Source organism: Pungitius pungitius, chromosome 19 (assembly GCF_949316345.1).
Source record: "Pungitius pungitius chromosome 19, fPunPun2.1, whole genome shotgun sequence".
Classification (NCBI taxonomy): Eukaryota; Metazoa; Chordata; class Actinopteri; order Perciformes; family Gasterosteidae; genus Pungitius; species Pungitius pungitius.
In genome coordinates, this window is record NC_084918.1 from 14372009 (window position 1) to 14396530 (window position 24522).

Genomic DNA, 24522 nt, shown 5'->3' on the forward strand with positions numbered 1-24522 from the left:
ACCGGTAAGCAAATTAATTCTAGGCACACTTGTTTCCTACAGTGTGACATAAGTGATCTTTATTCAACACATGGAGCTAAGGCTGAAGCTCTGATGTATTTTTTCATATCCATAATTGAAACCTTTAGCAGAATCTTTTTTTTTTTAAAGAAATATACATTTCACAAATAAATTGTTCTGACTGATATGAAAGCACTTTTGGAACTTTAATCTTCCTAATTTATAAAGCTGTGTTTGCATCTTGACCAAATAACTGGTTCTGCAATTAGACAGATATACTTTGTTGTTCAACTGATTTTATTTGTTTTTCTGTATATCAAAGAAAGCATAATGGAGACCAAACACAAAAAGGCAGGTACAAGTGAGGAGGAAAGAAATAAGCTTAATCAAAAATCTAACAATTCATAACAACACTGCCACTATTATTGTTCAATATTCATAGGAATACCATATTGTATATGAGCAGAGACGTGGCATTTAAAACCAGTATGAATCAATAATAATCAAAAACAGTGATGGGTAGTAATGATAAATCGTATAAGTAGTAGTACAGATATAACAATAGTGATAATCAAAGTGACAATGAAACATAAGAGAATAGAAAGCAGATCTCCATAAAAACCTATCTAGTTTGGACAGTGCAACACCGTGTCTGTGTGTGTGCGCGCGCGTGTGTGTGTGTGTAATCCCAGTCTTGAAAGTTAAAGCACTCCAGTCCTTGCTTTACACACAAGATACAGTTTCCAACGGAGTACAAATTATTACTCATGAAAGGTAAATGTTCCCCTCCACGTTTCAAAAAACACACCAAGTGACTCTTAATGCCATGTTAATGGCTGTGTTCATTTGAAATGCCTGTAGCTTGTGCAAAAATTGTGGACTAGTGCAAGTGTCAAGCCGTGGGATGTTCTTTACAGTTTGCATTTACGAACACCTCTCCTGCTCTCTGTCGACCTCAGGGTTTGCTTTTTGGTTTTTGAATGACAGAAAGCAAAGGGAGGATTACTTTGGAATATCAGTTATTTTTTTTAATATATTTCTTTACAAAAATTCAGGTTTTTAGTTTTGCATGTTTGTTAAAACTATCAATAGTAACATTAATATACAACTTAATTTGAAGGAAAACATCTTTAGTATGTTAGGTGTCCTTCAACACAGCACCATCTTATTAGCTCTCAGTCAACATGTTTAATATGTTTTCTAATTTGCTTTCAAGATTTCAGTATTCATTAGTCCCTTGAGGATACTAGTAATACCAAACTATCTCCCTTGTTGTGGATTCCAGATATGAGATCTCATTTCACAGCACGTACATTTCCAGAAGTAGTAACTCTGTTTCAAAACAGGGGGGGGGGGGGGGGATTGCCCATTTCAAGCCCTGCATTGAACATTTCTAGGGACTTGACTTTTGACCTAAATTTTAAAAAAAAAGTCTGTTATAACAGTTTTTAATTGCTTATAATTGGCATTTATATAAATATTGAAGCAAATAAAGTGGAGTACTTAGCTTTCCTGTCTTATGCACAGTATGCATGGCAAAGAAAACAGATTAAACAATTTGGTTCGACTCCCCGGGCCAGGTGAGGATGAAATTAATTACATTATACAACAATCACACAGGCTGGATTTTGTATATCTGGTGGCGTATCTTCTCAAGACGGCCATATGCGTAACACACCCACAGTATGTAAATACATTTATTTTCCCCCCTCAAGGTTCGAAGAGCTGCATTTCAAAATGAGATGTACACCATTTGGAGGGAAGGCGAAATCCACAGGATCAAAGTAATTAGTAATAAAAACAAGATTGTTGGTATTCATGTTATTATAGTCCTTGGCCAAGAGGATGCTGGCAACTTTACAGGCAGGATTTGCTATGATCTAGGTACAGAATATGACATGTCATATTTCTCCCCCCCAAAAAAACTATATAAAAGCATTTTGCAACAAAACTCGTCTTCATTTACATACCCAGGTCTGCTTATGCACAAGTATGCTTACACCTAAAGCATGTTTTATTAACTAGCAAAAATCAGTTTATTTCACGTGATTCATTATAAGGCATCCACCATGCATTAATGTATCTTTCCATAAAAAGACACTTGCATTTGAATGCTTAAAAACATTTCAAACAATGTAAAATGTGTCAAAGTGCCAAGTGTCTACGCTCCTCAGCCTCTTTTTGCCCTGTCTATTAGGATTGTCGTGAAAATTATGAACATGTAAATGGGGACAATTCAACAGCTCTATTCTCTCTAAAGTACCTCGATTTTTTTTAATCCCAAATGAGTGGACACAACACTCTTCAGATCACTCCTGTAGAAAATAAAAAAAGGTGACAGTTAAAACCAGTTCCTCCTCTCCCGATGGTTCAGTCCAGTTATATTATATCCAAGCAACCTTTGCCCTAGAAGTGAAAGTAGGCATGAGAAATACATTTTCTGAGTTATTTCATGTTATTATACCAGAAAACATTCCAGGCCTTGGGTCAAATGGCCATTTCCAAAGAGGAAACACATTTTCATTAGTCTTTAGGGTAGGACAGTTCAAGCAGGGCGAGTTGGGTGCCTTTAGAAATGATAGGAAATGTTTGGATAAAAGGATTGAAGGAGACTCGAGAAGCGGCCATCGCTTATCAGCCAGCAACTGAGTTAGTGTGAAGCAGCGTGGAAATAGTCTGCTGTTGGATTGGGTTTCAGGTGAGCTCCATCAATCGATCGACGAGTTTAGGGTCAGTGAAGATGAGCGAGTGATAGCGGGTGCAGGGGGAGCCACCTTCAAAAACTAAAGAATATTAGCTTCCGAGGTTTAGTGCTCAAATTTGTTTATAGAAATCTGAGGAGCCCAAATGGGTCCAAGAAGAGTCAGTGTGCAGACCAATCGTGATCCGAGTCTTTAACTGCTGCTGGTGGCTGTAGTCGGAGGCAGCTCCACGACCCCCTCCCCCCCGGCGCCGGTCAGCGCGGCGGAGTGAGCGCCTCCGTTACCGGTTCCGTTCTTGCTGACGAGCGTCGTCGGCTGGCCAAAGTTAGTGGTTCTCAGGGTCGCCAGGTGGAGCGGGGAGAAGACGTGGGCCCTCGCCGCAGCGCGGGACTCAAAGGAGAAGCTGCAGGCGTCGCAGCGGCCCGTCAGGGTCTCCTTCGGCGCCGGCTGGCCCGCGATCGGGGAAGCTGGAGGTTCCGTCACGGTCAGCTGAACGGGTTTGGGCAGAATGGGACGATTGGCTTTGAGGGCGTTGTACTGCAGGTAGCTCCCAGAGCTCATGTCCAATTTTCCACCTGACAGCGGAGACTGGAAATGGGAAGACGGGACCAGCAGGGGAATTAGTTTAATATGACAGCTTTTAAAAAAAGGTAGTTACAGGTTTAACCGAACAATGTATATTATTGCTATATGCACTTTTAGGGACAGTGATATTTAGCCTTGATGGATTAGCCTTGTTAGTTTTTATAGTGTAATATGTGTGTGATCTTGGGAAATACTTTGAGTGCTTAATGGCAAGCAATAATAATAAATCCCTACATGCCGTTGTTCAAGCAATACCACAAACTCTTTTAATTTGTTTAAAAACTGGATACCAGCTGCAGTGTCCTCCAGGGCCAGACACATCAGCTAGAATCAGATTATTATTATGCCAAACATTTTCACAATTAAATAATGTCCTATGGTCCACTGCTATCTAGAAAATGACTTGTGTGGGTTTTGTAAAATACAATCATTTAATGCCATTAGAGTTTATCAAAGATAAGTGCTCAACACTTTGATTCCACTCAATTTCCTTCAAAGTGAAAATATGGCCCAAAAAGCGTGCAGAGCAGCAACGTTAACCCAATCTAAGTAGATGTCGATCTACCTTGCTGCTAACTAGTCCCTTTTACTGGATCAACGAGTTAAAACCCTGTGACGCTAAATACCTCCAGAGTACGTCTACCTGCCAGCTTACCAGTTTCTCTTGTTGCAGCCTCCAGCGCTTCTCCTTGGCTCTGGTGTTCTGGAACCAAATCTGCACCACCTTCAGCAGCAGGTTGAGCTCGGTGCCAATGGCCTCACACTCCATTGCGTTGGGGTGGGCGCAGGTCTCGTAACAGGACTGCAGAATGGACAGCTGTAGGCAGGACAGGTGCGTGCGTGGCCTGCGGTTGGAGGAGTGGGGCAGAATACAGCTTTCCGTCGGGCTGGATTTGGCTCGAACCGGGAGGGCGGGGATGGCCATTTTGGCAGAACCTGGGTTACTCGGGCTAACTGGCGCAGTGCTGGAGGTCGGAGGAGTGGGGGTGGTGCGTGGGGACCCGTATACCGGGAGAGCCAGCTGCTCTCTAGACAGGGTGTTGATCTTAATCGGGACCTTGGGGGTCCAGTAGTTGAGCCCGTTTGGTTTCTGTGGCACCACTATTGTGGCGTGAGGCCTGTTGTTGATGGGAGTTGTGGGCAGCTTGGGCACCATGCGGTTAGTGCTTCCTGGTCCAGAGGCCACCTCACATTCATCGTCTCTCTCCTCATCAGTCTTCTCCTCCTCGCTTTCCTCTTCTAGCTTTCTTTTCTGTGTCGGCCGCGGGGCAATGGGGATCAGGTCCTTGGGTGGCGGTACCAGAGCAGGGGGGAGGACTTTTGGTGCCACTTTGACCGTAGTGACATTGCTGGTGGTTTCGAGCTTGGTCTTTGGTGCTGCAGAAGCACTGCTGCTGCTCACGGGAGACACTGTAGTGGAGGAGACAACCTCTTTGGGCTTGATAGGAACCGGGGCCATTTTCTTCACCGTGGGAGGTTTGCCAAGCTCCTTTACAGGCTCCCTCTCCGTCTTAATGAGGGTGCGCACAATCGGAGCAGTTGTGATGCACCCGGTATTATTTGGAGCGGGCTTGTTGGAGAAAATGGGCTTGGAAAGAGGCCAGGTAAATTTGATGAGAGGTTTACCAACCGCTGCCAGGGTGCCGTCGCTGATGAATCTGACCTCGCCCTTCCGTTCCCTCGCCCTCATGTTCTGGAACCAAATCTGGACAACCTTCTTTGGGAGGTGGACCCACTCTGAAATCTGTTCAAACTCGTGTTTCCCAGGATTTGGGTCTTTGAAATAGCAGCCATACAGAATGTCAAGTTGCTCCGCTTGAATGATGGTCCTTGAACGTCTCATATCCCGGTACCGTTTTCCTTTGGACTTCCTCTGCTGCTGCGGATCCTGCTCCCCCTCCTTCTCCTTCTCTCGCTCCCTGTCCAGTAGCGTGGCATTCATTTTCTCTGCTGCCCTCATGTAAATACTGGACTTTGTCATGTTGTTGCAGTTCAACAGACTCAAACTGCTGTTGGAAGAGATCATGGAAGTAACGGGTTCCGGCTTCACCTGGACGACAACCAGACCTTTGGAGGTGGGCCTCAAACCGAGCCCATCCAGCAACTGTCCCTTCTGTGCTGCAATTTTATCAGCCAGAGAGGATGAGGAAGAGGCACACTTCTTGTTTCTCCCCATGCTGAGATCCAGAGCGGACTCACAGTCGCCGCCATTGGACAGGTAGTGGGAAGCTTGGCTGTGGGAGGAGAGAGAGTGCGAGAGTAGAGAGCTGGAGAAGCGTGTGATAGTGGGCGGGTTTGGAAAAACGGGCGCTTTGCTCCCGTCGACCACGGAAGGATTGAGCGAGAGGACATAAGGGCTCAGGAACTGAGTAGAAAAAGGAGTAATGGACATGGGAAGTGAGTGGAGCGCACGGATCGGAATATCAGAATGACACTGTGAACTTGGAGGATCCCCTTGGGCCTCCAACTCCAGATCCACATCGGGGTCCTGTCTCTCCTTCTTCACCTCCACCTCGTCGCGTTCAAAATCCGCCTTTCGTTTCTTCCGGATTGCTCTCTGACCCCCTCCGCACTCCTCAACCTCGTACTCATCCTCTGCATCGGAGAGAAACACCGTTGTGGAGCGCAGGACCTTTCCCCCAACCGGCCCCTTGTCACCAGAGACTTCCCAATGTGCTTCATCTTTAGCAGGGCTCTCAGGACCCCCCCTCAAAGACCCATTCTGACTTTCCTCATCAGACACAATGACAGAAGTGTAGACCTCATTTTCAGAGTCGGAGGTGAGACAGGTCTCACCCGGAACATCCCTCCCCGAATCTCTCTTTTTGCGTTTCCTGCTGGTACTCGACAAATCCATCGCCTGGCTACCCGACGCTTCGACGTCGTCCTCCCCTTCCGCTATGACCAGCGAGTTTTCCTCGTCGTCACAGTCAGAACTTTCGGCCTCGTGCCTTGTGAGTCCGGCCAGGCGTTGCAGGTGTTCCAACTGGGTCGCCCTCTGCCTGCGTTTTGCATGTCGGGCCTGGCCCAGCCACTTGCGTACCTCCTCCTCAGAGAGTCCCACCTCTCTGCCCAGCGCCTCACAGTCCTCGCGGGGGGGGCTAGCGGCGTCAGCCTCACTTCGGGACTCGAAGAATGCCCAGAGAACCTCCGACTGGAACTCTGACAGCACTGGAAGGTCTGGATTAATGGATCCCATTGCATTGCAACGAGGTCGAGTTTGGTTCTTAGTTAAGGCGTGTGTGCTCGGGCTAGATTTTGGGGTGCCAAGAGAGCCGCATGGGCTTCTGCCCGAGTGGGATTTTTGAGGAGTAGAATCGGGGCTCAGTGTAAGATTTAAATTCAAAGGACTGAGGCTCGAGTTGCTGGGCACAGATGCAGAAGGCGAGAGATTTTTATTGCGGAGGCTCCTTTCTGTGCCCACTGGGGAGAGATTGAGGCTAGCTGCTTTATCACCTTCCAGGTCCAACTGATCAGTCGAGTGGTCTCCATCTGTTGTGCTATCTCTGCGCGCCTTCCCATTGTCTTCGCTATTCTCACCACTGACTTTATCTTCAATATTAGGACACTGTGCAGTTTCTTTACTGTCCTCTTTGATACGTTTCTCAGATTTAAGGTTCTCTGTAGTCCAGTTATTCCTACCCTTGCTGTGAGTCTCGTCATGGTCTTGTCTCTCTTGTTCTCTCTCACACTTTACAGTCTGCTGCTCTAGGCAGGGCTGTAGGTTTGTTGGAACCCCTGCAGAGGGCCACTGGTTCTGTAAGCTGGTAAGTCTTTGGGTTAAGAGGGCTTGCTGGGCTGTGCTGAGACCCACGAACGGCAGACACTGGGTTAGGAGCTGGCCTTGCTGGTTCTCTATGTGCTGCTGGGTTTGGAGTCCATTCAAGATCAAGGGCATGACCATTTGAGAATGAGGCACGAGCTGTGGCACGGCGGCACCGGGAGCAGCACCAGCCGCGAAGAGGGAGGGGAGGAGGGAGTGCGAGAGAGTGTTGGGATTGGACGTGAGGAGGGTGAGAAAGGCCGAGACCGCTTGAGCCGAGGCCACGGGGGAGGTGAGGAGGGAGGCGGCCACTTGGGAAGTTGGAATCTGCTCTTCGTCTTTCGTGGCAGTCGCCATCACGGCCCCTGGAGCAGCACAGGTGGTGCTGGTAACGAACTGACTGGCGCCACTTCCGGACGTGGTCACTACAGCGTTGAGAGCACTGGTGGCGGTAGAAGAGGCGGCTGCACTGTTTGCTGCTTGTGTGACAATTCCAGCATTTCTGCTGCGGGTCTGGTGCAGTACAGATTTCATATGGCTCTCGAGGGTGATGGCATGATTGTAAGAGACTCGACACACAGCACACTGGTAGGGTTTGTATGGCCGAGGGAGGACAGGAACCGAGGGAGCCGGGGGATCAATGTCCCCACCTTGCTTTTCTGGGCCTTTTGTCATCCTCTGAATGTGCGATGCAGAGTTGTAATGAACTTTCAAGGCTGTTTTGCCAGAAAATGTTTCCAGGCAGGCATTGCATTTGAATGACTGGGTGTTATTTTCAGCTGGTGCGCCATTTTTACCAACTGCCTTTTCACTGCTGTCTGGCATTTCTGCGTTTCCAGTTGCATTTTGATGTTTGGCTCCTGTGACTGGATTTCCCTCCTCTTCTGGCTCTGGCCCAGCTTCACCTCCCTCCCGTTCTACCATTCTCTCTTCCTCCATCTCTTTGTCTCCCAGCGTCTGGGTGGCGTCTGAACTCGCACTAGATTGGCAGGGATCTGTACAGACGTCGTCGGTCTGCTTCAGTTGTGAAGATTCAGCACCTAATGAAAGGAATGTATCGGTTTAACCTTTGCGTTTTAGTAATGGCGGTCTGACAATAGAAATGATCACATTACCCTTTGTACCCACCTGCACCCAGCTAACCCACATAAGGGGCAATTTTCTATTGTTAAAGCCTTTCCTTTGATTTTTCTTCATTTTGCTTTGTTGTATAATTCGATAAAGGACAACAATGTAAAATAATCAACATTAGGATTGTTAATTTATGGACCAAATCAGGTTGGATAATAAATCTTTAGTACTTTTCATACTCACTTGAAAACTTTAGAGTGCTTGTGTCCTCTGCTCCACTGCCACCCTGTTTTAGAACAGCCTGTTAAAAGAAAATGAAAGGTGATTCTAAGCGAAATTCCCATATTAAGCTTAACTTTGTAACGAGTCATTTTGGATGAGCTAAATGCACTGTTGCTTTTAAACAAAATCTTAAACATTTGGTGTGACTCGTTGATGTGTGGTTGTAATACACGCCAACACAAGTAATTTACACAAACCAAAACCACCCTTAGAAGTTGGACTAATTACTAATGTAATAACGGATTATGCAAAAATGATGTGTATATTTGCCGGGATTGTGGGTAAATTATTTTATCAAACAAATAGCACTTTGTTAGGCTGAGGTTCTTTGGATAAGATTATTTTCAAGCAATGCGTTAGATCATTCAGGTTTAGATTCACATTGTACGTTAACAAAATAACAGCAGACTTTACGACCATGAGCAGCGTAATTACCCAGTAATTACATGTAAGCACGTCAAATGACTAACAATTTTGTAATTGTTATTGCAGATTGTAATTCTATAAACGGTGCATTCTAACCACATCATGGTATTAATAAAATTATCTTAATAAAAGCTCTTTCAGAATACATTTGACGGAAGGTGGACAAAGTAACGGGAAAAATACATCATATATTAGCCTAGCAGTGAATGTTGATATGGGGAGACGCTTATGTTTACAAGTCATTTTTAAATGTCACATTTTGGGGAAAGTTCTAATGCAACTCGTGCTCCTCTTAGCCTTTATGGTCACGCAACATAATTTGTATTTATATTCATGAATCTAATGTCATGTATATAACCCTTGCACATTAGCGGCCCACAAGCCGCCTCACTAAACATTCCTCACATGAACGGCGTACAACCCAAAGTACTACATCGATGACACAGCGAGCCTAGCCGTACTTACAATGTCCAGCAGTTTGTCGACACAAGATGGAAGTACGCTGTGTTGCTCGGCGAGATGTAGAGACAGGGAGGATCTGTCAGATTGCCTTTTTTGGCACAGGGGGCACAGCCACTCTGCCACTCCATTGCTTTCACAACTCACTGTCTCTCCGGACTCCTCCTATCAAAACAAATACGCGTTAGACAGTCCTCCTCCTACTCGGGGGCCTTAACTACTCACCACCAATGCATTCGAGAAGAAAAAAAGAAGAGGAACAAGAGAAGATATTTCACCGAGATACAGGTATACCGTCACTTGTTGATTACACACCTTAGCAAGGTGTGCCGACACTTAAGCATTGCCATGTTTAACTATTTGAATCACAATCAGAGGGCAGTTACCAAACCCTTCAATGGGCATGCCGTGTCCCTGTTTTTTTGTAGGGAGGTTCCCTACATTTTGGCTGCAAGATCCGTATCAAATAACATCATGTTATTTAATTGCCTCCTTGAAATGTTAGAGGACCCTTACGATGCATTTCATTTTTAGATAAATGATTCGTGGTTTCAAACCCTTTGAAATACGTCCAACTTTCAACAAACTCGTATGGCATATGCAAATTAAATGTATTAAATGCAGAATAGGGTGGAGATACACACACACTCATTACATGCACTGACAATTAACAAAAGGGGTGTACAGTCAGAGTCCCACTTATCTCCCCCCCCTCGCAGTTTCGACCAAGGACAAGGAACGTGGCCAATATACTGTGATCTGAAATGCTACTGCATAGGCTCGACCCGCATCATCAAATAGCTCCAACACCCACGTAACGTTAGTTTTAAGGAAGTCAACAAAGCACAATAGCCTGGCTTTTTACAACACAACGTTACGTCGTTTTCTGCGAGCGTTCCGCGTCCAAAAAGGCAAACAAGACGGCACACCATGCCCATGAGGAGAAATACCAACACAGCCATAATCCTCACTTCCTCGTCTCGCCAATTAGCAAGCTAGCAGGGCTATATGACCAGATAACGTTTCGACGAGGCGACACAGGGTAACGCACATCGTGTTTGAAGGCTCCGCATTTCCAGTTGCATCATAAAAAGCCACAATGAATCCAGATCGACGTCCCCTCCGCTCGTAGCTGGCTAATTAATGAGTAATCTAATTAGCTATGCCGACCAGAGACGAATCAATTAGCTAGCAAGCTAGGTTGAGAAGCCCCCCCGTAACGTCGCATTACAGTAGTCTCTCTGGAAATGCTGTTTAGCCGTTAGTTTGCTGAAAATAACCCCGCGGTGATCGCCAGACACTTCCCCGACACCGCAAAGGGACACGGCCGGCGCGTGCGTGACCTCGTTGCGGGCTCGCGGTGAAGCTCGAACGGTCGTTTAAAGTGATAAACAAAAAACGGGAGGTTGAGCTAATAACAGTCGTGTCACTTTGCTAGCTAGCCTGTTAGCAGGCAGATAATTAACCGCTCCTCAAACTGTCCACAACTGGCTAGTCTCCGCTCGCTACAAACTCTCTGCCCGGTCCAGGTGGGAACTGCAGCTTCGATACGCCGACCGAGTTCACCCCGGGCTTGAAAATACTCTCAGTGAGCGTGCCATCGAGACCTCGGCCTCGAGTTGTTGCCTTACCCGTGTGATTGTGGGCTGCCAGTCGGGCATCTAGCGTCGCACCGCCCGCCGCCCGCAGCTCAACAGCGCAAATTGAGGCCTAGCCGGACCAAAGCCATTTAATTAATGAACGTGGGCTCCGTTTACAGATGTGTCTGAAAACACTCGCACCCCCTCCTCCTCCTCCCTCGCCGCCCAGCAGACCCCCCCCCTTTGGACGCGTCCTAGCGCTCGAATCCGTACCGTAAAACACTCGCGGTGCAACACATGGCCATTTAAACTACCATTTTTAACAGCTTCGGCTCGTAATTGGCGAAAGGATTCAACGTTCAAAAAAATAAATTAAGAAAAAAAAAAAGCTACTTGAAGCGGAGTACGTGCGCCGCGGTCGCCTCGACGTGGTGGGGGTGGTGTGGAGGGAGAACAGGCGAAAGACAGACGAGGCAGAAAAAAAGTTTGGATTTAATGTTGGATTTCTACAAGGGATCGGATTAGTATGGGGCACAATCCGTCGTTTGCTCAGCCCTCGATCAGTCGCAGGCCCCCCTCCGCCGCTTAAATCAGCACAATTAGGCGATCGCGAATGACGTTTAATTAAGTTCAGAGCAATTAGCTAATGCGTCTTTACCTGCATGGTCGCCGCTCCAGCACGCGCGCGCACACACACACACACACACACACACTCGCGCTTCCTCTGTGGCTCCTCAGAAGTGAAAAGTTTTCTTGCCTGCCCTCTCTCCCCCTCTCTCTCTTTCTCTCTCTCACTCCCTCCCTCTCTCTCTCTCTCTCCCTACCTCCCTCCCTCTCTCTCTCCTGTTCTCCCCCTCCCTTCATTCGCCCTATCCCACTCTCCTTCCCCTCTTTCGCCTAGTAAACAGACCACAGCTCCCCCCAAGGCTGATTGCTGACATTCAGAAGGGACAGACGCGGCTATCAAATCCCTTATGTAACCGCGGAGATATTAGATTATTAGTGCGTTGAAATGCCGATAAACCTTTGAGTTATCGAGATTATACAAGAAGCATTCGTGACGAATACCCCCCATACCCCCTCTCAACAAAAAGTATGTCGATGATATAAAAATGTGAAACCCGCACGTTTTTACATTAAATGTGAATAAAAGATGAGTCCCCATTCTGCCAACTTGGATTGACGCAGAGAGCGTGGCGAGTTAATTAATGCTGAATAACATAGAAATGACCGTAAAGGCTCCACTCATGCCGTACATGCACATACGCGCGCGCATCATAACGTGTTTTTCAATCAAGTGGCGATAGGTGTGGCGCACATCCACAGGCAAGTGTGTGCGATACATATTTATGAAGCAGGAGGGGATTAGAGCTGCACCATCCGTGTGGCCCTGCGTTTACCGGGACAGGAAGTGATGCTCCTGAACACCGCGATAGGTGCCTCCGACTGCGCCTGAGCAAAATAAAAACTTCGCTGACGTGTAGGGCGACGGGATTGATGCGTAGGCTCTCCGGTTAATAGAGGATTCCCCGGAATTTGAGGCGCTCGACCGGAGGAAGGTGTGTGAGGGTGAAGTTGGCTACATCGGTGGCTGGTATTTAACGCGCGTTGGTTCCGTTTGGAGAGTATTGGTATTGATACAGCTCGGGCCAAATGGTTCGAGATCCTCAGGTGCGGCGTCTCCAGGAGCCACCGCTGCGCCTCAAGGGGTATTTTGCACTGGGGGTTGACAATAACATACTAACAAACAGAACGAATGTTAAAGCCTTTTTACCAAAGGCAAAATGAACAAAGCTAAAAAAAATATATATCGAAACAATGGGTAAATGAAGGTTAAATGCAGTGAGCAGATCGTTTATTTATCAACTCAAAACAGAATTTAATAAAAACATGAATTCATGTATATATAAACACACGATTATAATACATTATTATTTAGAGTTTTTAATTATCGTGTAATATGCATTTATGCACAAGAAGATTGAAGTAAAGGTCATTTTAAATAATGAAGTTCATGATATCTTATAATAATATCTCAATCTGTAAGATATTAAGATTTGAACAAAAAGTACAGCCCCCTCTAAACTGATAGTAATACTGAACATGCTGCACTTGAAATTAAATAAATGTACCCAGTTCATTTGATTTGTGAGCATGCAGTAAAAGCATACAGTGCAATTTATGTTGATCTCACTGTGTCATTTCAGATGAGTGTGGAAGTGGAAAGAAAGTTTTTGTGCAACGCTGACATTCTAAAAACACTGGAGGAAACCGGAGGTATGTGTTGAATTTGGCCACCACACATTTATGCCAGGGCACATCAGGAATTAGGTATTTGACTAACGCTTTGATCCACATCAACTTCCAAAAAGTCCCTGAAGGACTTAATCCAATTACACTGATTGCTGTAGTTTTCACTGTAACTGGGCTGCCACTGGCCATCTGTCTCTTTGTTAATAGTTGAGTTGAATTATCTGCATCCACCTCCTAAGCATTTAAATGTTAAGTTATCCTTTTTTTTTTAAATCAGCTGTCTCCTCCCTTTCCTTTTGCTCGGCAGTGTGTGTTGGTCAGCGCCAGTTTCGTGACCAGTACTTTGACAACCCCAGTTTTGACTTGACTCGCAGAGACATATGGCTGCGTAAACGCAAAGAATGCTGGGAGTTGAAGTGCCCGATCACCCTGAACGTGGCGGAAGAGGCGTCCGGGGTACAGTCCAAAGCGGCAGCACTCTGTTCCCGCTACAGGGAGTTGACCAATCTGCCCGAAATTCAGCGAAGGGTGAAAGACGTCTTGAAAGACATTCGTGGTGACAGAGAGACGGAAGCAGGCCCCTCACAGGAGGACGAGTCCTGGCTGAGCGACATGAATCTGGTGTGCTTTGCAGATTTCACAACAGTGCGCCAGTCATTCACTTTAGAGGAGAAGGGGGTGCAGATAGATCTGGACCAGGCGGACTTTGGCTACCATGTGGGAGAGATCGAGGTCCTGGTTCCGGAGGCAGGAGATGTGCAGTCTGCCTTGGAGAAGATCGAAAGAACGGCTAGAAAACTGGGTGAGCTCGAAGCTGTTAAGCTTCCCGACACCGGCGCCTGGGTCATGTGTTGCATTCATCAAGTGATGTTTAAATTTGCCATTCTTTGAACATTTTTTTCTTCTTCTTCTCAGGTCTGACGGAGGATCAGCAAGTTAACGGAAAAATGAATGTTTACCTTCAAAGAAATCACCCAGAGCACTACGCAAGACTACTGAGGGAACATGTTTTTTAACATGTTGCTTCACAGATTTGAAGAAATCTTTGAAATTTACAACTAAATTGTTCTAAAGTTGTATCTTAAATGTGGAAATTCAGGGTTAGGGTTCATTAAATTAGTTTTTATTTTTGTTAGTGTAAAGACTTATTGTTTATAATCACTGAATTAAAAACCTCAGCAATAGTCTCTTAAAATGTACTCTTGGAAGAAGGGTGTGTTCTGTTGCCCAAATGCACCAGTTATATATTTGTGTCTGGTTAAGAAGCAAATGAGAGGAAGTGTGAGCCCTGGAGATGAATAGGAGGCCATAGGCCGTATTTATGGTGATTGTTTTGCACTGTGTTTTATTAAAAAGACACGCAAATAGACATATTAGACACTCCCTGATGGAGTGCTGGTGACTGTGACCTTCACAATGTGAACATTTTCTTAGGCTGGCCTCAGCAGCTGGATTTTTTCTTGTTTATTAACAGATGATTGTGTGCAAATATGGCTGCCACAATCAACCTGTTTTCAATATTATTTCATCCAAAATGTTTACGATCATGTTGATCTCTCTAAAAATCTTCACTCCAAAATGGTTAATGGGTTCTTAGTTCATTAATGATTTTTCTTTCGCTGTTTGAACTAAAGTGTGTGGTTTGGAATTAAATAAATGTCAGTAAAAAAAGTATTTTCTTTGCATATTTTTTATGACACTAATATAATGATAATTTTTAAACCAAACATACGACAAAAAAATATGTATCCTGCTATCGCGACAAAGGGTATCAAACTACCTGATTGAATTGAACTTTTTTCAGCTTTTACAGTAACTAGATGTTTTTCATTATGATTAGAAAAGGTAAGAGCTCTGTGCTGCAGAGCTAGATGTGTGGAAGCACTTAATTCAACGTTGTTGGCAGATGGCACATGTTTGCAGCATGCAATTGTAAAGCAAGTTTGATTAACAAATAATTAAGATGCAGGCACTGGAGGATAGAGTGTACTGCTGTGTTTTCATTTTTAAAAAGAGGACTGGCCAAGTCCATTGAAATCCTCCCACACATAACACATCCTTGCACTGAGAGAGGGAGACTAGTGACAAAAGATGAGTTGTGCTGTCACGCGTTCATTATCATCTCCAATTTCAATTTCAGTCGGTGACCAAGCAGTCAATGCTTGTTTCTGCAAGCTTTAAATGAGCCTCCCGACTGATCGCTCTGCTGGTCTCGTTTCGACTGTAGCAACACCAGCACCTGTTGTCAGCAGCTTTGTCTGGACACCAATGATGGACACACACATTAACAGATTGTTTACAGTATAGAGTGATGTGGTACGTGGTGAAGCTTTGTCAGATGGAGAGCAATCACCAGTCATTAGAGAGACACACCAAGGGTTCTCCTGTATGTCAGTCTGCGCCCCTTCAAACCTATCACAGAAGAACCAGAACATTAAAGTTCCACACCATCACATGCTTTATAGCTGAGCGGTTCACCATCACACCGCAGTTAACCACTAGACATATAGATGGACGCATGAACCACAAGTGTAACCCATGACAATGCAGTTCCCATCAGTTGTGACAACATCATAGCAAACATGTTATTCAGGAGCACCAATAACAACATTGGTTTGTATATTTTTTAAGTATATGTCAATTTAGCAGTGTGTGTATATATATATATATATATACATTTTATATTATATAGAAAATAATAATGTGATATATAAATTATACAATACATGGTATTGTACTCCTATGTTTTGAACTGCTATTGATTCTCCGTCAAACTGGTCACGTGACTGTGAAAGGAGAGGGGCACGCGCGGGGTCACACTTTTGTAAACAACATGGCGATTCCCGACTGGCCCCGCTAGCCAACTGAGTAGACCAAACTGCGCTGGCAAACTTCAGCGCTTGTTGTGCCACGGACCGTATTGTGTTACACCCGTAGGAAGTTGGGCGTGGGGCAGATTTGGTGAGTCGGAACCGAGGGGACAAAGCGCTGGACCGAGCAGCTGTCCGGGAGACCGTCGGGCAGTCAAACGGTAAACACAACGCTCAGTCGTTAGCATGCTTAGCTAGCTCAACCAGAACGAACCCGGGCGTCTCTAATCGCGATGAGCTAACGCAGTGTGCACAATGTGCCGTTCGACCTGTTTGAAGAGCGAGCAGTTTGTTCTTTTGCAAGATGCGGAAGTGCAAAGTCTCGAGCGAATCGCTTTAGTTAATGTCATATCGGAGCTATCGTTAATGGCAGCAGTCACTACTCGCTGCCATTATTATTATTACCTAACTCCCGTGTCCCCGTTCAATGCGTGGTGTGTTCACCTGGTTTCTCCCAGCCAAATCTAAAACTTGTCACGTCGTTTAATGCTCTCCGTGACAGGCCACTTCAGTCTATGGGCTCTCAGTCCAGTTCTGGGATGTCAGGTGGAAGGGGCTCTTCCAGTGGCAACCCAGCTGAGCAGCCCGAAGCATCAGAACCAAACCAGAGCAGCAGCAGCAGCAGCAGCAGCAGCAGCAGCAGTAACAGCAGCCGGGGCCGCAGGACGACTGACGGCCAGCAAGGAGACAGACAGCCAGCATCAGAGGAGGACGTGGACTTAGCTGAAGTGCTGGCTTACCTACTGAGGAGGTGAACAGAGAGGGTTTTTATTTATTTTATTTAGATGCCAACAAACCGCTTTTGTACTTTCTGAGCCCTGTTTTGCGGGTATTTTGCTTTTGATCGACCTGAATAATGTGACAAATCCAACAGTCTCCAGTGTGTAAAGTGTTCACGCCGGCCCCCGTGAGGATTCATTTTTGGGATAAGCGATTAATTGCGTAAAGTAGTCAAAGAGCACTGACAGGCCAGAAAAATGGCATTTGTGTGATGCAATACCGTGCAATACATAATTAGTGTAATGCGCTATCCTCCATCTTCCATAAATGTAAAGAAGTTCCAATTTTGGTTTATCCTCAGCATATACGGCTAGGTTGATGGATATTGTACATAATAAACATTTTAAGTGCGTATATTTTAAACGTGATTTTTTACACGAGAAAGAAGAAACATTTGTTTCTCTACTTGGATGATCAGTAAGTTCAAATGTAACAAAGGAAGCTTATTGTGTTTTTACCTGTCAAAAGAAATGAGTTATTGAAAGGCTTCAGTACTGTGGGAACCGTTTGGTTTAAATGCTCTTAGAAGTAAAAGGGAACATTTTTTGGATATTCCTCTGTGAACTTCCCCTTTAAACACTCGCACTAATAATCATTTGATCATCTATCACCATTCGGGTTTGTTGATGGTTGAACCAATCTGGCGTCTGTGTGCAGGGGCCAGGTCCGGCTGGTCCATGGGAGCGGAGCCACCGGGCTGCAGCTGGTCCAGTCGTACTCTGACTCCGACGAGGACAGCGACGGAGCCTGGGACGGCCGGCTGGGTGACCGCTACAATCCGCCAGGTAACCTCCTAGCCATCTGAGGAAGGCTTAGTTTCACTAGTACGTGCAATGTCCAGCTGGGTGAAAATAGCAGCGAGAGTAAACAAATATTAAACGTGCCCATAGACTCTGTAGTATGATAAAATAATACATTTGTTAATACATTCAGGGATACGGATCAAGCAGCAGACTTCTGTAACTACATAACAATTGGATTTCATAAATGTCTACAATATATCGTCATCTTTTACTTTGTATTTGAAACGTTGTAAATCACATGAGATTTGGTTCTCTTTTTGGCTTCTCCAAGCACCCATATACCAGAATATTATATATATATATATACAAAGATAAAAATACAAATAGCAGGGCTTTTAATTAGTGACAGCTCACTTGTCCAATAGTTGTGCTGTCACTAATCGCACCAGCGACTGTTCAGAACTGAGGGAACCGACATAGTGTGCAGTGTACGCTACATACTGTATGCATCAGTACTTCATTAGCAGTATGCTGTGTCATGATTTACCTATAGACAAGCTTTTAAAGCACTATTTAAACTTAATATAGCTTAAATATAGCTTAAAGTATTTCAGTCAGTCATGACTGGTGTCTGTTTATTTGATGGAATAGTGCACGGTTTAGCTTGGAAAAATGTCTCCTCATGAAACAGATGAGCGCGATCGTTTTAGTCCGATTAAAGAGACCTTACAAGAAAAGCGCAAGAAACAACCCGCTAGGAAATGAATCAGCAATAAAGTAGTCATGTAAAAATGTTTAATACCCGACTGCCGCTTCAGGAAAACCCTGGACATGTGTCAGTGTCTTAATGTCTAAATAAACAGTATAAAATGAAAACATGCAGTAAGCATTTATAACAAATCAACTCATCTTTTACATTTTTTAGAGAACTCAACGTTACTTTGTTAGTGAGTAGTGAGTTCTATGTCAACGTCTCTCTCCTCCACACTATGGGTTGTTAATAATAATGTCAAATGATCATTCAACTTCCACTACAATGTGACAGACATAGATAGGTTAATCTCATGCAGTGATTAATGCCCAGACCTGTTTGGCTTGCCGCTACCTTCCCAGTGGACGCCCAACCCGACACACATGAGGTGGACCAGAGCGAGATCCGAACTCAGATCCTGCTGGCCACCGGCTCCTTCAGCGCCAAAGGCCGCCACAGTTTCACCCACATGCTCACAGAGGTCAGACCGCAGGGAGACTATTTACATTCTGAGAGATGATGATGATGATGATTAGATTTCATCCGTTGCTTCCACAAAAGTGTGTCGGCCGGTTTACCTCCACACGAATGTTGACCCCTCTGATGTTTTTCTGCTGAACCTTTGCTTTTTAGAGGAGGCAGGGCAGATGTAGAGGCGCCAGTTTTTCTCATGGAGAGTGCAGTCGTATCCGCACACAGTAAGTGTTGTAAATGCATACGTATTTATTAGTTTCAAGAATTACCAGAGAAGAAGAATTAGTTAGTGAAGAAATGTGGCGCATTAAAAAAACGCAGCCTTGATGAATATGTATATTTTATTTTTATATATAGGCATAAAGAAAATGTACAATAGACTAGACGTGATGTTTACAAGAGGACGCATCCTGTCGTCTGTCAAATGGTGTTGACCCTTTTTTTTTTTTGCCTTTTCAGTTTTCTGCCAAACTATGTATCGCACAAGGATACGTACCAGCAGAAAGCCTTCTGTGGAGTGTACAGCGAGGATGGCAACATGTTCCTCTCCGCCTGCCAAGGTAAATAACACCAGAACCCAGAGGAGCCGACTCCGATGCCATCGTGTAATTCCTGGTGTTTGTTTAAAACCGTGCAGACTGCCAAGCCGTCATCAGCGTGTGTGGTCACATACAGAATAGGGTCATCATTGACTGACAAGACCTACTAATTACTCCATTCTTTTTTTGTTAATGCAACAACTATCAGAATTATTAGAAACACTTTTTTACTGATTTACTTTTTGTTTTGTGAGCAAACAACACATGCAAAGGACAACAGGTCTCACCCAGATGCTCTATGCTATAACAGCTACCCATTGTCTGATTATATATATATATTTCTGTCCTGAAAGACCAGAACATCCGCCTGTACGACACATCCAGGGGCCGCTTCCACTTGCGGAGAACGGTGAAGGCTCGCGACGTTGGCTGGAGCGTCCTGGACGTCTGCTTCACCCCTGACGCCCAAAATGTGCTCTACTCCAGCTGGTCCGACTACAGTAAGGGCAATCGACCCGTACGACTCAAGGAGGCTGGTGGCTGTCGCGGTTCTCTTATTGCGAGGCACAGCTGTCGATCCCCCCAGGAGCCATCTGTGTTGTCTTATTAAAATTTGATTTGTTGCTGCAGTGGCATCCAAAGAAATCCGGCTCTTGTACCCGGGAACTTTACTTTAGGGATTTGCTTCACGGTTATAACGCGAGCTCAGCATTGCAGTGCCCCTTAAATAATGTTCTAAATGGGAGCTTTTAAAAAAAAAGAAATCTGACCCGGCTTGAAAATGTAATTGTCCTTATTACTAATGCGCAGCTCCTGTGTGTTGTTTTATTCACACATTCTCCATCTCTCTTCCCGGCAGTTCATTTGTGCAGCATCGACGGAGACAGTGAAAACCACACCGCCTTGGACCTCAAGTTAGTGTTTCCCTCATAGTAACTCATAACATGACACAGCAGGTAATCCATCACTTCCTACCAGCCGGCCCTCCGCCCCGTTCATTAGCATCTGGATGAGTGATGCTGTCAGAACTGTCACATCAACATCCATCCTACCGCTCTCTCTCTCTCTATATATATAAATATATATAATGTGTGTGTTACTTTGTTTACCCGGAGAGAACATTATTTCAACAAAGCACCTCCACTCAACCCAAAGCACCGCTAACAAAAGCCCTGTTTGAGGAGGAGGCCTTTCGGGCGTAGTTGTGATTGAATAATGGCGTTACTGCTGTCAAGTCTACATGTCTCTGTGTGTGTGTGTGTGTGTGTGTGTGTGTGTGTGTGTGTGTGTGTGTGTGTGTGTGCTGTTGTGCTTTGTAGTCCAGATGAGAGGAGGTTCTGTGTGTTCTCACTGGCTGCGTCCACAGATGGCAACGAGATCCTGGGAGGGTGAGCGCTTTTCTGTTTCAATGTGGTGTGACTGACAGAGTTGAACTCGGGTCTGAAGTCTCATTCAGAAATGCTAATTCAGTCAACCTTTCTCTGCTCCCCAGTTTGTGAATACCGTAATTATTTAGATGAGACACCTTTATTTAATGTAAAGCACACTTAGACCAGGGAGAACACAACATAATGCGCTCACTCTCTCCTTTCAGAGCAAACGACGGCTGCCTTTATGTCTTTGATCTCGAGCAGAACAAGCGAACGCTGAAGGTTAGTGTGTCCGAGTGCGTCTTGTTCCTTGAACCTTCGTTCCGTTCGGGCCTCGTCCTTTTATCAAGGTGATGAAGACCCGACGGTGTGCCAGCTTACATGGAGTTTCACACCGCCCTGCATTGTAGCAGGCCCGAGCTGGGCTCTGAGCCGCAGTGGGTAGGGAAGGGGGGGGGGGGGGTTAAACCCGCCTCCTCCAGCCTCCCAGCCCCCCTCCCCCCTCTGTCAGTAGCTGGTTCAACCATCTGCTTCACCACTGTATCTGATCCTTCTCATACTGCCTCTGCGTGTCCGCTTTATCTCTGAAACGGTTGATTTTAGCGAAAGTTTCACCGAAAGGAAGAGATTCCACGAGCAGACTAGAACCAATAAAACACAGATTTACAGAGTGTGTGACCAAAGCCTGATGGATCGTGGTCGTGTACACAGACCAGGAAACTTGGTGGGGGTTCAGTGGAAACACTTCAGAGAGTCCGCTTTGTGCGCTTTCCTGCCGAGCCCACCGCCCAAGTCCTGCTCAGTGTTTATATGAAGGGGGGGGGGGGGGGGGTATCAATCAGCTGTGCTTGACAAAGGGTTCAGCTGCTACTTGGCTGTAATTACTAGTGTAACTTGAAGTGATGTGTGTCAAAAATCTCCATACAACAATGTGATATATCTTGTATAGCATGAGCGGCACGCATTCAAGATCTATCACTCTACAAGAGCTGTCGTCATAATTAGCAACTTGCAGAAAGACTCCTGGAACCTTTGTGTCTGTCTCGATTTTGACGTACACAGAGACAAAGGCCCTTGCACACACACACACACACACACACACATATGGGTTATACACACTGACTCCCACAAAGGGAAATCGCACACGTTCCCCGGCCTCACTCACAAACACACCCACACACTCCGACCCTCTTTCGTTCCTGTCTCCGCTCGTCAGATCGAAGCCCACGAGGACGACGTGAACGCGGTGGCGTTTGCCGACAGCTCGTCCCAGCTGCTCTTCTCTGGCAGCGACGACGCGCTCTGCAAGGTGTGGGACAGACGGACGCTGCGCGAGGACAGACCGCAGCCTGTCGGACAGCTGGCCGGCCACCGAGACGGCATCACCTTCATCCACAGCAAGGTGGGGGAGCGGGGGGGGGGGGGATGCTGCCGGTATTTTATCAATCTGTCAGGGTCAGGTTCCCCAAAGCCTCGTGGGTAGCCGGATCTGGCCGACGACTTGGAAGTTGCTTTATCCAAAGCTAATATTAGCCCAGCGTTCCGTGTGGCGGTCTGACTCACCTGTGGCGTGACTGTTCCAGGGTGACGCGCGCTACCTGATCAGTAACTCAAAGGACCAGTCCATCAAGCTGTGGGACATCAGGAAGTTCTCCCCCAAAGAGGGCCTGGCGGCTTCCCGGGTGGCTGTCACGCAGCAAAACTGGGATTACCGCTGGCAGCAGGTTCCCCAGAGAGGTAAGGGAACCGATCTGGGAGGGAGGGAGGAGTAGGAGAAGGACAGCAGGAGGACAAGAGGAGGGGGGGGGGTCTCGTGGAGTAAGAAAAGAGGAGGATGTAAAGGTGAAATGACTTTGTAAAGAGAGGTGAAATGGGGGAGAGTACGTGTGGGGGAGGATTCAAACCACACACAGAGACATGAGTGATTAGCATGGAGTCAAAGAGGAAGGAAGGTGTAGAGGACAGGTGACAGTAGCGTTCCCATTCTTTTAACCAGGTGAAAGAGGTTTAGGGATTTAAATGAACAACTTAGTAAGTTGCACCAACCGGACTATGTCTTCTGAAAAGGTCCCGTGTCCCTTTTCAGCCCTGAAGAGACACAAGCTCACAGGCGACACCTCGGTGATGACCTACCGCGGCCACGGCGTCCTGCACACCCTGGTCCGCAGCCGCTTCTCCCCCGAGTTCACCACGGGACAGAAGTTCATCTACTCCGGCTGCTCCACCGGCAAAGTCATCAGTGAGCCTCTCCGCCCTGCCGCTGCATGCATTTAAAAGGGCTGCAGCGTTCGGGCACAAGTGGCTAACTGGGTGTTGAATTGTCTCTGCCCCCCCCCCCCCCCCGTCCAGTTTACGACGTCCTGACGGGCGCCGTGGTCTCCAGACTGTCGGGCCACGACGCGTGCGTGAGGGACGTCAGTTGGCACCCGTACGAGGACAACATCGTCAGCAGCTCCGTGAGTCTCCCCCCCCCCCCCCCGTCAATGTGCACACGCGTTACAGCGCACTAATGTCACAGTGGGAATAACGAAAGGAAGACGGGAATCAAGGCACCCTTGAAATAACTTTTGTTTGTTAATAACAGAGCACTAAATGGTTGTTTTACATGTCAGCAATTCTGAAGTTGTTTCCACAGAAAGCAACTTTAAAGTAACACAGAAGAATGCACCGTTTTAAGTACATGGGAAAGTCAAATCCGATCGCTGCTCTGTTCTTCCGGTTCCTCCACAGTGGGACGGAGCGGTGCGAATGTGGCAGCACCGACAGACCCACCCGCTGGAGGAGGAGAGAGAGCGGGACCGAGACTGACAGCCGGGGGGGGGTGGGGGGGCAGACCGCAGAAGAAGAGAGTCAAACGAAACTGTGACATCACCACAGTGGAGGCGAGGCTACACGCTCACAAGGACGAAGAGACAATTAACTATTTTTTTAATTCGATGCTGGATATTAATGATTGTGGCGTGGTGGTGACGTGTTTATTTGGAAGGCCTTATAGCCTCGCGTTGTCGGCAGCGTTTTGGGGCACAATGGGACAGCCTACTCCTGCTTGATTTCTCTTTTTGGCCCAAATGTTTTTGCAAAATGCATCGACGGAGCTTCTGAATCTGGCCTGAAAACACTTTGCGAAGATGTGCCGGAGCTGGGAGCGCTACGCACCGCACTTACTTACTTAAATGAGCTATTGAAACGGAATGAGGAGTTGGTTGGAAGTCAATGTAGGACATTGCAGGGAGAATGTGGCGCTGGTGATTCTGAATAAATGTATAGTATTTTAATGGCATATAGCGTTCAGGGAGTGGGTTTGGTTGTCACTGTGCTGATTTGGAATGACCATAAGCTTCGTACTATTTGATGGGCCGCCACGTTCAAGGGCCGCGTTTAATAAGGACGGATTATTTTATATTAACCCAGTAGGTTAAATACCACGACTCCTTAACCTGGCCAGCATGCCAGTGTCTGAGGTCCACGTCTCGTCCGCTGTGGCCAACATGGCCAATAAACCCAAACCCACTCAGCTTACTGAGTCTCTCCGTTTTACTGTCGAACTCAGTGATTTTATGTTAGAGCCCCTTTGGGTCACCTCAAGCCCGCGGAGTCGTTGTTGATCCCGGGTCAGCACTCGGCTCCGTAAAGGCGAGTGCGTTTAACGAAAGAATAAGAGCGATCGGTTGGCCAATACAAACCCGTGTCTCATCGCACGCCGAGGCCTGGGGACGCGTCCGTGGGATCAAGACTTACACACCGATCTGTAAATGCAACATTCAGGTGTTTATATCAAAGCCCGGATTTCACTCTGACCGTTGTTTTTTTTTTTTCAGTAACAATAAAACCTTTGAATGTACGGCCTCAACTCAAAGCTCTCTTATTTGCTGCT

General features: G+C 46.3%; 3 protein-coding genes across 6 annotated transcripts; 2 read left to right on the forward strand and 1 right to left on the reverse strand.

Annotated features, from left to right (window-relative positions):
• Positions 1-279: 279 nt before the first annotated feature.
• On the reverse strand, positions 280-11823 carry zfhx2 (zinc finger homeobox 2). 2 transcript variants are annotated; one of them, XM_037455426.2, is made up of 5 exons: positions 11527-11823; positions 9295-9453; positions 8365-8422; positions 3943-8090; positions 280-3290 (listed from the first exon to the last, which is right to left on the reverse strand). In XM_037455426.2, exons 1-5 carry the CDS (start codon positions 11530-11532, stop codon positions 2895-2897), a joined length of 4767 nt encoding a protein of 1588 aa, XP_037311323.2. In that variant the 5' UTR covers positions 11533-11823; the 3' UTR covers positions 280-2894. The 2 variants fall into 2 exon arrangements, with proteins under 2 accessions (XP_037311323.2, XP_037311322.2); XM_037455425.2 differs by lacking the exon at positions 11527-11823 and adding an exon at positions 10920-11460.
• Positions 11824-12270: 447 nt separating this feature from the next.
• On the forward strand, positions 12271-14781 carry thtpa (thiamine triphosphatase). 2 transcript variants are annotated; one of them, XM_037455427.2, is made up of 4 exons: positions 12271-12427; positions 13076-13145; positions 13429-13923; positions 14037-14781. In XM_037455427.2, exons 2-4 carry the CDS (start codon positions 13076-13078, stop codon positions 14135-14137), a joined length of 666 nt encoding a protein of 221 aa, XP_037311324.2. In that variant the 5' UTR covers positions 12271-12427; the 3' UTR covers positions 14138-14781. The 2 variants fall into 2 exon arrangements, with proteins under 2 accessions (XP_037311324.2, XP_037311325.2); XM_037455428.2 differs by lacking the exon at positions 12271-12427 and adding an exon at positions 12436-12577.
• A 1128-nt stretch (positions 14782-15909) lies between these two features.
• dcaf11 (ddb1 and cul4 associated factor 11) lies at positions 15910-24500 on the forward strand. 2 transcript variants are annotated; one of them, XM_037455853.2, is made up of 15 exons: positions 15910-16152; positions 16494-16742; positions 17429-17556; positions 18628-18746; positions 18899-18963; positions 19199-19299; positions 19632-19778; positions 20138-20192; positions 20598-20666; positions 20873-20930; positions 21865-22050; positions 22232-22385; positions 22716-22887; positions 22998-23104; positions 23379-24500. In XM_037455853.2, the coding sequence occupies exons 2-15, from the start codon at positions 16507-16509 to the stop codon at positions 23696-23698; spliced, it is 1917 nt and encodes a 638-aa protein (XP_037311750.2). In that variant the 5' UTR covers positions 15910-16152; positions 16494-16506; the 3' UTR covers positions 23699-24500. The 2 variants fall into 2 exon arrangements, with proteins under 2 accessions (XP_037311750.2, XP_037311752.2); XM_037455855.2 differs by having other exon boundaries at positions 15911-16152; positions 22735-22887; positions 23379-23548.
• The last annotated feature ends 22 nt before the right edge of the window (positions 24501-24522 follow it).

Coding starts and splice junctions, on each gene's coding strand:
- zfhx2 (XM_037455425.2), bottom strand. CDS start 10,949: ATGCCCGACTGGCAGCCCACAATCACACGG. Junction 9,454..10,919: donor GGCAGCCCACAATCACACGG/GTAAGGCAACAA, acceptor TTGTTTTGATAG/GAGGAGTCCGGAGAGACAGT. Junction 8,423..9,294: donor TCGACAAACTGCTGGACATT/GTAAGTACGGCT, acceptor TTCTTTTAACAG/GCTGTTCTAAAACAGGGTGG.
- thtpa (XM_037455427.2), top strand. CDS start 13,076: ATGAGTGTGGAAGTGGAAAGAAAGTTTTTGTGCAACGCTGACATTCTA. Junction 13,146..13,428: donor AACACTGGAGGAAACCGGAG/GTATGTGTTGAA, acceptor TTTGCTCGGCAG/TGTGTGTTGGTCAGCGCCAG. Junction 13,924..14,036: donor AAGAACGGCTAGAAAACTGG/GTGAGCTCGAAG, acceptor TCTTCTTCTCAG/GTCTGACGGAGGATCAGCAA.
- dcaf11 (XM_037455853.2), top strand. CDS start 16,507: ATGGGCTCTCAGTCCAGTTCTGGGATGTCAGGTGGAAGGGGCTCTTCC. Junction 19,779..20,137: donor CTCCAGCTGGTCCGACTACA/GTAAGGGCAATC, acceptor TCTTCCCGGCAG/TTCATTTGTGCAGCATCGAC. Junction 20,667..20,872: donor GGCAACGAGATCCTGGGAGG/GTGAGCGCTTTT, acceptor CTCTCCTTTCAG/AGCAAACGACGGCTGCCTTT.